The sequence below is a fragment of the Anomaloglossus baeobatrachus genome, chromosome 7 (assembly GCF_048569485.1).
Source record: "Anomaloglossus baeobatrachus isolate aAnoBae1 chromosome 7, aAnoBae1.hap1, whole genome shotgun sequence".
In the NCBI taxonomy this organism is placed as follows: domain Eukaryota; kingdom Metazoa; phylum Chordata; class Amphibia; order Anura; family Aromobatidae; genus Anomaloglossus; species Anomaloglossus baeobatrachus.
In genome coordinates, this window is record NC_134359.1 from 76808026 (window position 1) to 76820948 (window position 12923).

The 12923-nt window shown below is 41.8% G+C and overlaps 1 protein-coding gene across 1 annotated transcript in view; it reads left to right on the forward strand.

Annotated features, from left to right (window-relative positions):
- The first annotated feature begins 664 nt into the window (after positions 1 to 664).
- COL6A1 (collagen type VI alpha 1 chain) overlaps positions 665 to 12923 on the forward strand; it is a 78283-nt gene continuing 66024 nt past the window's right edge. Inside the window, exons 1-3 of the mRNA XM_075317427.1 lie at positions 665 to 943; positions 11867 to 11996; positions 12117 to 12317. Coding sequence (XP_075173542.1) covers positions 766 to 943; positions 11867 to 11996; positions 12117 to 12317 — 509 coding nt within the window. The 5' untranslated portion in view covers positions 665 to 765. The remainder of the gene's footprint in view (positions 944 to 11866; positions 11997 to 12116; positions 12318 to 12923) is intronic.

The following is a 12923-nucleotide window of genomic DNA, read 5'->3' on the forward strand; positions in this document are numbered from 1 at the left end:
AGGAAGGAGATGGGCGGGATGTTTACGTCCCGCTCAGCTCAGCCCCTCCGCTTCTATTGGCCGGCTGCTGCGTGACGTCGATGTGACGCCAAACGTCCCTCCCACTCCAGGAAGTGGACGTTCGCCGCCCACATCGAGGTCGTATGGACGGGTAAGTATGTGTGATGGGGGTTAATCGTTTGTGTGGCACATTCAACAAAATTGAACGTGCCGCACATACGATGGGGGCGTTGCAAATCGCATACGATATCGTATGCGAAATTGCAACGTGTAAAGCAGGCTTAACACAATTTCTATATTGTTATAATACACTTTAGTGTTTTAGCGCACAATGTTTATAATACTCATACTAAAGATAATGCAGCATTCATCATTTTGTTACACTGTGTCATTTCATGATTATTATTTTGCTGCTTACAAAACAAATCAAACAAGGTAATAGTCTCCTAATATCTTCCTCTGCTAGATACTGTGTTCCCCATAATTTCCCCTAAAATGCTCTACTCCTCTCGGCACGAGCAGCCCCATCTGTGCGCAGAGATGTACTGTACATTCCCCAATGTCACAATGAAATCTTGCCAGACTGACCCTCCTTTCCACAAGGACCATCCTTTCTCAATGTTCCTCCCTCCCTGTGAAAGCCTGCACTGCCCCTCTCTGAGTATTGTGTGTGAGCTCTGGTTCCCAGCAGCCAAGCACTCAGCAACTTTGTCAGGCTCCAGCTGAACTTCCAGCTCCCCTCCTGCCTGGGATCCAGGGGGCACCATGAAGATGCTGAGGGGAGACCTCCCTCTGACCCTGCTGCACCTTTACCTTCTCCTAGGAGGTGGCACAGCTCAGCAGGGCCAGGGCCAGATCCCCATTAAGGAGCCATCCCAGCCTGGCACTGGACCTGGTACTGAGATCTTCTTCCCCCCACCAGACAGAAAATCTTCCTATCAAGGTAACATTAGATGTTTGGCTTCTGCCTATTCTTCATCATCCAGACTCCTATCATTATCATGGTGTCCCTTTCTTATCACCACCAAATGCGGAGCTGAAATTTTGCGGGAATGGGAATTGTAGGCTAGTGGTATTTGCTGGAAATGATAGTAATAGGAAAGTTTGTTATATTTACTAGTTTTATTTTTTAACTTTATTTTATCAGATATTTAGACTAAATGTTCATTTGTTTTATTTTTTGTTATAATATTATATAAATAATAATATTAATAATAATAATAATTTGTAATCACAACCTTATAAGAATCTGGAATATTTGGTGGCAACAAATTACCTACCGGAATTCCCTGCTTATAGATATCTATAGATCGTGGAGAGGTAACATATCCACCCACATCTGTACGGCTGCGTTTTTGGAGAGAAAAAAAAAAAAGATATTTTGGGCGGAGCAATTAAAACGGAGGCTTTGCCAGAAAAGTGGGAGGAGACCCCCCAAAAAAAATCACAGTGGGGCAAATAGTAGCCAATGGCTATGCAGAAATATAAACTATATCTTGTACATAGGTATCCTGGTAAAAACTAACAAAAAACAGTAGCATAATATATTAAGCAAGAGGAATACTGGAATAAGTTGGCTATTTTAGCTTTTTCTTGCACTTTCCATGGATGTGGATGTAGAGTGGAATTTACTAAATATTTTGTGAACTTTATATAATGTCATGTAGTTTTATATGTAGCTTACCTTGAATACTGATAGTATGGACTAAAGGACTAAATGAGATTTGTGGCAGAATTCATATTTAAATATATATATATATATATATATATATGTATATATATATTACATATATATATATATATATATATATATATACATATATATATATATATACACATACTCTATATATATATATATATATATATATATATATATATGTATATATATATATATATATATATATATATATATATATATATTTTGGGTCACTTTGCATTTGCATTTTCAGCCCTTTATGTTGCAACCTATTACTATAAATATTAAAAAAATAATTTAGTTATATTTACATATATAATGCTTAACAGGCATATTTTCCCCATAAGAACCAGAATATATTTAGAATCATTAGTTATAACTTTTTTTTACTTTATGTTCAACATAGCCGTATGGGATTTTTTTTTACAAAACAAGACCTTTTAATTTATGTGGATTTCTTGGGTGTCTCCTTGATTTTATACCTTGGCTATTGACCCGATGACTCAAGAAGTAGAAGATATTGCTATGCTGGTGTTAGGCTTGTGGAGCACAATCTGTAATTTACGCTTCATTAAGAACAGGTAGACTATTTTAGATCATAGCCAATCAGCTGCCGTGCTCCGATAATGTGATATGCTGCCATCTAGTGGCTGCACGTCACACATTTTTTTTCGTACCATGAGGAGAAGCTTGCTGCTGGCAAGTGATACTGCTCTCCTGCATTTCTCTGACCCCTAATTGTGTGTAGGTTAGGACCCTCTAATTATATTAATATATATTTGTGTGCAAAAAGTCCTCAATGTTGGGAGTATACAGCCCTCAATGTTGTGAGTATACAGCCCTCAATGTTGTCAGTATACAGTCCTCAATGTTGTGAGTATACAGTCCTCAATGTTGAAATTGCAACACCAGGAAAAAAAAATTGCGGCATTATGGAAATCGCAGGATGGATAGACATGGTAATTATATGCAAATTATGAAAAAAATGGAAATAGTGTTTTCAAAACATGTCAATCTATTGAGTATGTGCCACATAAAGAAATTCACACATTTACAGCCTTGGCTGCTATCACTTAGGTTGTTAATGGTTGTCTACGGAATGTTCTGCCATGCTGAAGGCACTTGGCCTCTAAACCATCAAGATCCGCTGCTGGCAGCTCCTTTTGCAATTACTGACTAATGCTAATGCCTTCCCTGATGTAGTTCATCGGAGATGCTGCAGGCCATGGTAGCATGTTTAGGCCACACGAGCAACATGTGGCCTGGAAGTGTCTTGGCGCTCAATACTGAATATATTGAGATATTTTGAAAATGTTGATTCAATTTTGTCATCATTTGCATATCATTAACATGCCTATTTGTTCCATGAGTTCCAGAATTCTACAACTTTCCTTCCTTGGTGTTGCAATTTCAATGTTGAGGAATGTATGTGATGTATGTGTACTCACATATTTACAATAGTACATATGTGCATCCATTTATGTGGTTTGTGACTTAAAGGGGTTGTCCACTACTTGGGCAACCACTTCTCTTCCCCCTTGTTTCCCCCAGAAAAATAAATAAGCCTATACTCACCTGTGTGTCCGCGGTTCTAGCAATGTCTGAAGTTTAACGAGGCCCACTTGACATTGTTATGACACTCGAACCCCGCGACCAATCAGCACCGGCTTCCTTCTCCCCACCTTCGGACCCTTGAGCAGGAAGTCTGGTGCTGATTGGTCACGGGACTCGTGTTATAACACTGTCATGTGGGCCCTGGGAATGCGATTGCTGCAACTGCGGCCGCACCAGAGGTGAGTATAGGCTTATTTATTTTTACGGGGAGCAAATAAGGGGAGTTAGTAGGGGTTGTCCAAGCAGTGGACATCCCTTTTAAACACATGTATGTAACAAGTGGGAAATGAATGCCTGTCTTATAGGTAGGGCACATGCCCTAATCCTCTAGGGCTTCGACCACCCAGGGGAACAATTGGGTTCGCCACCAAAGCTTCTTCCTTTAGACTCACGAACAAAGTTGATGTAATCAATTATGAATTTATTATAAATGATGTGTTTCATGGATGTCAATCTCACCTGAACCAATATGGTTCACCAGGATATTTTTTTATATTTGATTTATTTGGGCCTGCTCTGTCTGTAGCGGCAAAGCAGACATAGTTTAGCCACCCCCTTAAACCATGCCCCTTTAAAGAAACCACACCCCTTAAAGACCGCACCCATTTGGTTTAGAACGTTGAGTATCATCGTGTGTAGAGCTCTCCCAGTTTGACATTTCTGCTTTGTGTAGGTGCTAAGGGTCAAGTGATCTTACACTATATTAGGAAACTGTATATATAACACAGTCTTAGTACAATTTCCTGCAGTCGCACTGGAGATCTGTCCGCAGGATAGGTCCTGCTTTTACCAACAGTTTGTCCTTGAAATGAATTTGAAATTTTATAAAATCATTGGCTTGTCACCCTATACCACGGTGTCACCCTATACCACGGTGTTATTGGAATAGGCCACTGGCATAGTACAGAGAACCTAAACTAGCAGGAATGAAAACTAGGCCTTCATAGATGGTTGAGAAAATACTAGATTACTAGGAATGGCCAACGGGTGATAAGTGATGTCTATTAAGTCTTTGTATATTGCAATTGTTATTTTTCCACATTGTCTTCTATACATTTAACAGTCATGGTGATCTAACAAATATATCATTTCATTGTTTAGTTTCAGTCCATTATGATCCAGTGATAATTTTAAGACCATTAGTCAAAACATTAAGATATTTCTAACTAGTTAGTGGTATCGTATCCAAACCATCCTGTGATCCACTGACATAGTGCCCAGTTTCTAACTAAGTAGCAATACTTTGTGGAGGCGGCATTGGCCCAGTTGGTTTTGATAACATGATTATATTGATTTCTAGGATTGCTGCTTCCAATAGGTGGGGCTAGAGTTCTTGCCAGTCTGTTTTAGTAATTCAGTATGAATCCAGAATAAGGCTGAATTCACGAGTCCAGTAATCATCTGATAGAACGGATCTTGCAGAAATCCATTGGCATGTTGTTTTATAATTGATGGCTGCCGGATTCGTTTTTTTTTTAGCTTTGGAGTCTATGGAGAATGGAGAATGGATCCGTTAACGGATCGCCATTTAGTCATCCATTATTCTTGCATTTGTAATGGATCCGTTTTTTCTTATAGGATCTGTTTCAAATAGAAAATAAATAGTAATCTGTTAACGGATTTGTCCGCCATAGACTCACATGTTAAAAAACGGATCCCGCAGAAATCATTTTGCCAACAGATCTCTATAGGGTCCATTCTAACGGATGATTACACGACATATGAACTCAGCCTACGAGATCACCCATAGTGATTTAGAAGGTTATGCTTAAAAGGAACCTGTCACCAGATTTGGCGACTATAAGCTGCGGCCTCCACCAGTGATCTCTTATATACTACATTCCAGAATACTCTATATAAGAGCCTTGGCTGCTGTGTATAACATAAAAACAACTTTTATAATACTTACCTGCATGGCGGTCCAGTCGGATGGGTGTCGCTGTTCTCTGGTCCGGCGCCTCCTCTCTGCAGCGAACGCTGTCCTCCTACACAGCCTAGTGTGGATGACTTGTTCTATGGCATCCACAGAGGCCGGCATTGCGGTCTGGTGCTCTTTGATCTGCTCAGCAGATCAAGTTCTGTAATGCGCAGGTGCTAGGAACGGCTAAAGACTGCCCGGGCATGCGCATTACACTACTTTGGCAGGGTAGATCAAAGTGTGCCTGCGCAGGATCTCAATGCTGGCCTGCTTGGATGACATAAGACGCATCATCCACATGGGCCTCAGAAGAAGGACGGAGATCGCAGCAGAGAGGAGACGCCGGACCGGACAGCAGCAACACCAATCGGACCAGACCGCCCCCTAGGTGAGTATTATAAAAGTGTTTTTACATCCTACAGATTGGCCTGGGCTCTTATATACAGTATTGTGGAATGCTGCATATAGGGGCTCAATGGTGGTGGCCACAGCTTATAGGGGACAAATCTGGTGACAGGTTCACTTTAATTACAAGTGACTTTCTAGCTGGGTCAGGTTATCCAGTTGTTCAGTAGCCATCCATGATTACTTAGTAGCCATCCAGTAAGTTCCAGTTGCTTTAATCATTATATTCAGGATTTACACTTAGTATCATTGGCACAGGAGTATAACATTCAGCTCCGTGCCATGCAGTCAGCCTTTATAAACATTTGTGAAAGAATGGTTCATTTTAAAGAGATAATTGAATTAGATAATTGTACTGTAATAGGATTCCACCTTTACAAAAAGTCAGTTTGTTAAAAATTACCTGTGCATGGTATTATTAAAAAGGTCACGTAATAAAGCGCACCAATAACCAGGATTTTCCTACATAACCTAAAGCCAGTGCTATACTGGCACTATCATGCTGATTCTATACATACCTCTAGTCATGAGATCGGATGTATAGGTTTTGAAACACAAGCAAGTTAAGTTTGTAAAATTAACAGTTCTTGGATTGGCAGCAGGTGCCAAGCAGCTAATAGCTGGGGTGGATATTCATAGTGATTCTCGCCCCCTGCCTGTCCATCCTCCCACTATCTATTATTTATGCTAATTTCATTAAAGAAAGTTGTGACTATAAATCATGGTGGCTAAAAGGACCAGTGTTGATGTCATACCCATGTGACTAGAAGGGGTGAGTCCTCAGCCAACACAAAAATAATGTTGCTTCCTGGTATCAGCTATGTTGGCTGAGGCCCCGCCCTTTCTGGTCACATGGGTAGGACATCAGCACAGGTCCTTTTAGCCACCATGATTTAGCTACAACCATTAGTAAAACACTTCTATAATGAAATTACCATACATAATAGTGGGAGGTTGCACAGGCAGGGGGGTGGGAATCACTATCAAACCCCACCCCAGCTATCAGCAGCTGCAATCAAAAAGCTGTTGATTTTACAAACTTTACTTGCTTGTGTTTCAAAACCTATATATCCGAGCTGACCACTACAGGTATGTATAGAATCAGCCTGATAGTGCCAGTATAGCACTGGATTTAGGTTATATAGGAAAATCCTGGTGACTGGTGCGCTTTAAGGAACCACTGCAACTAAGTCTTCAAGTGGCTGACAATGTAAAGTTGCAGAGAGTTACTGAGTGCTGAGGTGCATAGCGTATCACCAGCTAAACATGTGGGCTCATTTGTTTCACATGAAAGAAATTGTGGATGCATATTGAATTTCTTACCCAAATATGATCAAATATTTCAAATTTTGGAAGACTCAACTGTAGAGTGACACTTCTCCATTTGTCTTCTGATGGATGAGGCGAATGCCAGAAGAACATTTCCTGCCTAGTGGCATTGTGCCAGCTGTAAACTGCGCTGTATGAGGGATAATAATATTAATTTGTTTTTGAGGGTCGGTCTATACATTTTAGTTAAGTGAAATCTTCGAGGGAATCTGTCACCCCCTTTGACCAATACATGTAATAGGATGTTGAACGTAGTCTTACCTGTATGTCTCATAGTAGATGCCTTGTACCACAAATATTACTTTAGATCGCTATATGCAAATTAGCCTACCAGGCTACTGGGCGTTGTGCTTCAGCTACTGGGCGGTTACTTCCCAGTATGAAATCCCTACCTCCCTGCTTCATTATCCTTCCTGTCACCTCCTCTCAGCGTCACAGTCACAGCTGCTAGGAAGTCGGGAGGACTTAGAACAGCGCACTGATAACTGAAGTGGATCTGACTCACCAGCGCATGCGCAGTAGATGCAATGGGGGGTGAATGGACACAGGCTGAAGAACACTCTACTGTGCACACATGTGATTTGACATCTGTGATGCTGAGAGGAGGTAACAGGAAGGATAATGCAGCACGGAGGTGGGAATTTCATACAGGGAAGCAACCGCCCAGTAGCCAAAGCTCAACGCCCAGTAGCCTGGTAGGCTAATTTGCATATAGCGGTCTAAATTATTATTTGTGGAACAAGGCATCTACTATGAGGCATACAGGTAAGACTGCTTTCAACATCCTATTACCTGTATGCCCATAGTAATAGCTTAAAACGGTCAAAGGGGGTGACAGATTCCCATTATTGCTTCAGCATACAAGATATTTTGGACAACTGTAACTTCCAACTTTTTGGGAACAATTTTGAACAGACCTTTCCTGTTCCAGTATTACTGTGCCCAGTGCTCAAAGCAGGGCCCATAAAGACATGGATAGCTGACTTTTTATGGAAGAACTTGAGTGGCTGCACAGAGCCTCGATGTCAACCCCATCAAACACTTTTGAGATGTTTTACAATCTGAAATTACGAGATGAGCCCTTTTATCCAACAACAGTGTATGATCTCACAAAATCTCTTCAGGATGAATGGGCAAAAACTGTAAACAGTCAAACTCCGAAAACATATAGCCTTCCCAGGAGAGTGGAAGCTGTTATAGCAGCAACTCCATATCCTTGCCTATGGATTTAGTTTGGGAAGTCATAAAATCTCCTGTAGGTTTAATGTGTAGAAGTCCCAAAACATTTGTCATATAAAGTGTATAGTCTGTCTACCTCCTGACCTAGTTGACCAAGTCTAAAGGCCACTTTACACACTGCGAGATCGCTAACGTACGTAATTGCCCCCATCGTTTGTGCGTCACGGGCAAATCACTGCCCGTGGCACACAAAATCGCGCGGACCCGTCACACTACTTACCTGCCTAGCGACGTCGCTGTGACCAGCGAACCACCTCCTTTCTAAGGGGGCGGTTCGTTCGGCGTCACAGCAACGTCACTAAGAGGCCACCCAATCAAAGAGGAGGGGTGGAGATGAGCGGGACGAACATCCCGCCCACCTCCTTCCTTCCTCATTGCCGGCGGCCGCAGGTAAGGAGAGGTTCCTCATTCCTGCGGTGTCACCCATAGCGATGTGTGCTGCCGCAGGAATGAGGAACAACATTGTACCTACAGTAGCAGCAACGATAACTGGGAATAGGGGGGATGTCACCGATTAGCGATTTTGCGACGATTCAAAATCGCTCATAGGAGTCACACGAAACGACATCGCTAATGCGGCCGGATGTGCGTCACAAATTCCGTGACCCCAGCGACATCTTTAGCGATGTCATAGCGTGTAAAGCGGCCTTTAGAGACATTTTTACCATTAGAGTTTTAGGATGTACATTATAAGGCCAAAGTGTAAAATCAGCTACCTGGGTTGTGGATAAAACATGAGACACAAATGACTAATTTGATAACTTTTCAAAAAATGTTATCTTGCTAAAAAAGTAAGTATAAGTTTGGTTTTAAAGAGAATCTGACACCAAGTTTTTACTAACCCATAAGAGAGAACCATTATGTAGGGGCAGTGACCCTGATTTCAGAGATGTGTCTCTTATTGGGTTGCTTGCTGCAGAATTGGTAAAATCATTGTTTTATCTGCTGCAGATGCACCAGTTGTTCTCTGAATGCTGAGCTCTGCATAGCACTCAATGTCTGTTATAGGCTAAAAAGTGAGCATTAATCACATCCCGACATAGTCCACACTCCCTCGGCTACACAACACACTGCCACCACTCATCAAACACACGGGGTGATGAGTCCCCAAAATATACTGTCTGACAGTCAAAAGGGCCTCACAATCTCTTTAAGACTATGAATTCTTTAGGGAATATAATTATCAAACTTATTATAGTTTTAAGCTTTAATATAAAAAATAAAGTGATTACAATAAAAGGTATAAAAAAAAAATAAAGTAACACACAAATATGCAAAACAGTTCTAAAATGAAAAGGGAGAAATAACAGAAATGCCTAAGCATTCAGTGTAAAGTTATCTTCTGTTTTCTTGAGGGAAGGAGAAATGAATTATATGAATCACAATCGGCACAGGACGAATCCCAGATTTGAACCCCGGCCTATTCTGTCACCCAACTATTTATACACCTAGTCCTAGGTTCATGTTTCCAGGACGGCCTAGATTATAACTTTACAACTGCTGGCATGTGACTGGCCTATGGACCAATTTAGGGGCACAAAGCTTGTCTTTTAAATATTTTTTGTCTACAAACACCCCCTTCCATATAGTACCGTAATTTGGGAATATTCATCCTGGCTACAATAACTAACTTAGTTCCTGCAATAGGAGTATACAGAGATTATGGACGTTGTGTAGTTATGTGGACGCAGATTTAAATAGTTATTTTACTGATTTTATAATTTATATTTATGCTATAATTTATAGTTATGTTATCATTTCCCTTATACCCCACTCTCACACCACTGATTGGCATCTTTTTGTGTACACTATGCATAGGCAGAAAGCTGGCAATCAAGGTGGGGCTGTGGTTTGACTACCTGGCAGCAGGTTTACTAATCCTCTAATGATCATCTCCCACTGGTTTTATAAAAATTACGCTAATCAGCCCAGTAAGTGATACATTGCTAAAATCAGGGTCACTATATTATGCTGCTCAGATTAGGTGGCAAAAACATGTTAACAGATTTTTTTTATTTTATGTTTTTTGTCATAAATTAGTGGTACAGAAGAAAATAATAACATTTTGTAATATGTCTTATTACAGAAATCTTCTTTTTCCTTGAGGATTGATCTGTCATACTCAACATTCTCATCACAAGGGACAAATATGTCTTTAGTGAATACATATTTTCTATTAATGATATAAGAGATGACAGTTGGTGCTCATAAGGTTCTATGTAGAACTGTATCTGTTATTTCAGGAGAACTTGCAGCAGAATGTCAGTGTTTGCCTCTAGCTCCCTCCTCATTCCCTCTCCAAAGAAAGCACCAGCTGTCATCTCCTATCTCCTTAATGGGAAAGGTTGAATTGAGATTGAATGATCAGTCCAGGAGGAGAAAGAAGCATATTTCTCTGATAAGATAGCGTACAAAGTTGCTTATTTTCATGTGTACTATTGATTTATGAATTAAGAATGAAAATGACGGTTACTCTTTAAGAAGTTTCAGATACTTTAACATTTTTAACCAATGTTAACCAATTGTTAAAGGGAACCTGTCACCAGATTTGGCTCCTATAAGCTGCGGCCACCACCAGTGGGCTCTTATATACAGCATTCTAGAATACTGTATATAAGAGCACAGCCTCTCTGTATAATGTAAAAAACACTTTTATAATACATAGGGGGCGGTCCGGTCCAATGGGCGTCTCTGCTCTCCGGTACAGCGCCTCCTCTCTGTGGCGATCTCCTTCTACCCAGCTCACTGTGGATGACTTGTCCTACATCATCCACACAGGCCAGCGCTGAGATCTTGCGCAGGCGCACTTTGATCTGTACAGCTGAGGGCAGATCAAAGTACTGTAATGCGTAGGCACGAGGAATGGTTAAAAACCACTGGCGCATGCGCACTACTATACATTGATCTGCCCTGAGTAGGGCAGATCAAAATGCACCTGAGAAGGACCACAATGATGGAGAGTGTAGATGATGTAGGACGCGTCATGCACACGGCCCTCAAAAGAAGGAGGACGGAGATCGTTGCAGAATAGGAGGCACCGAACTAGAGAGCAGCGGCACCCATCGGACTGGAGCGCAGCCACACTCATCAGACTGGAGCCCAGCCACACCCATCAGACATGAGAGTCACCACACCCATCGGACCGGACCGCCCCACAGGTGAGTATTATAAAGTGATTTTTATGTTCTACACAGCGGCCTGGGCTCTTATATACAGCATGCTAGAATGCTGTATATAAGAGCCCATTGGTGGTGGCCACAGCTTATAGTCGCCAAACCTGGTGACAGGTTCCCTTTAACCAATGTCAAGTTAAGTGGGATATCCCAGTGCCATGTTATCTGAGTCAATGTAAGCTTTGGTAGATCTGTATGTTGCCATTGATGTATCTGTAGTAGATTGCAGTTGAACCGAGGCTTAGAACCCAAAACCTTCATTTGATCTGTATAAGAACATCATTTTTTTTTTAAAGATCTGCAATATTTGGGGGTCCTGTTGAAGATTTGGGACCCACAAATTTCAATTTACACCACCATATTTTGTCACCATAAAATCCTTTAAAGGGCAGATCATGGTACAGTCATTGCTTAGTTGATTTTATTTCTCATGCAGTATCCTGTGTACCAAAATATGGTTGTAATGCTTGTATCCATTTATCTGATTTTCAGATTGTCCTGTGGATATTTTCTTTGTGCTGGACACATCCGAGAGTGTTGCTCTTCGCGTGAAACCATTCAAGACTCTTGTGACCCAAGTCAAAGAGTTTACCAAAACGTTTATAGATAAACTGACTACAAGGTGAATTTCTATTTATTCATATGATTATTTTCACCCTAAACTATCAAAAAAATGGACAAATTTATGAAGAAAGCTTAGGTCTGTGTTCACATTTGGCTCTAAACGTCTTTCTCATTTTAGGTATTATCGATGCGATCGCAACCTTGAATGGAACGCAGGAGCTCTGCACTACAGCGATGAAGTCATCCTGATTAGCCCTCTGCTCAGTCTAGCCAAAGATCGTGATACCTTAAAGACTAGGGTTGATAAGGTTGAGTACATCGGAAAAGGTACTCACACGGACTGTGCCATCAAAAGAGGCATTGAAGAGCTCTTGATTGGGTTTGTATAATATTCGATCATATTTTATACTAATGCCGGTGTCCCACGGTACGATCTATCGAGCGATCGCACCCGCCCCCGTCGTTTGTGCGTCACGGGCAATTAGTTGCCCATGGCGCACAAAGTCGTTAACCCCCGTCACACGTACTTACCTCCCGGACGACCTCGCTGTGGGCGGCGAACATCCTCTTCCTGAAGGGGGAGGGACGTTCGGCGTCACAGCAACGACACACAGCTGCCGGCTAATAGTAGCGGAGGGGCGGAGATGATCGGGACGTAACATCCCGCCTACCTCCTTCCTTCCGCATTGCCGGCGGGACACAGGTAAGCTGTGTAGTCGTTCCCAGGGTGTTACACGGAGCGATGTGTGCTGCCTCGGGAACGATGAACCGGAGCACAGAAGGAGGACCGACATTTTGAAAAAGAACGACGTGTCAACCAGCAACGATAAAGTGAGTATTTTTGCTCGTTCAGTCGTTCGGAGGTGTCACACGGTACGACATCTCTAACGATGCCGGATGTGCGCCACAAATTCCGTGACCCCGCTGACATATTGCACGATATATCGTACCGTGTGACGCCGGCATAACGCTAAAAGTCTATGGC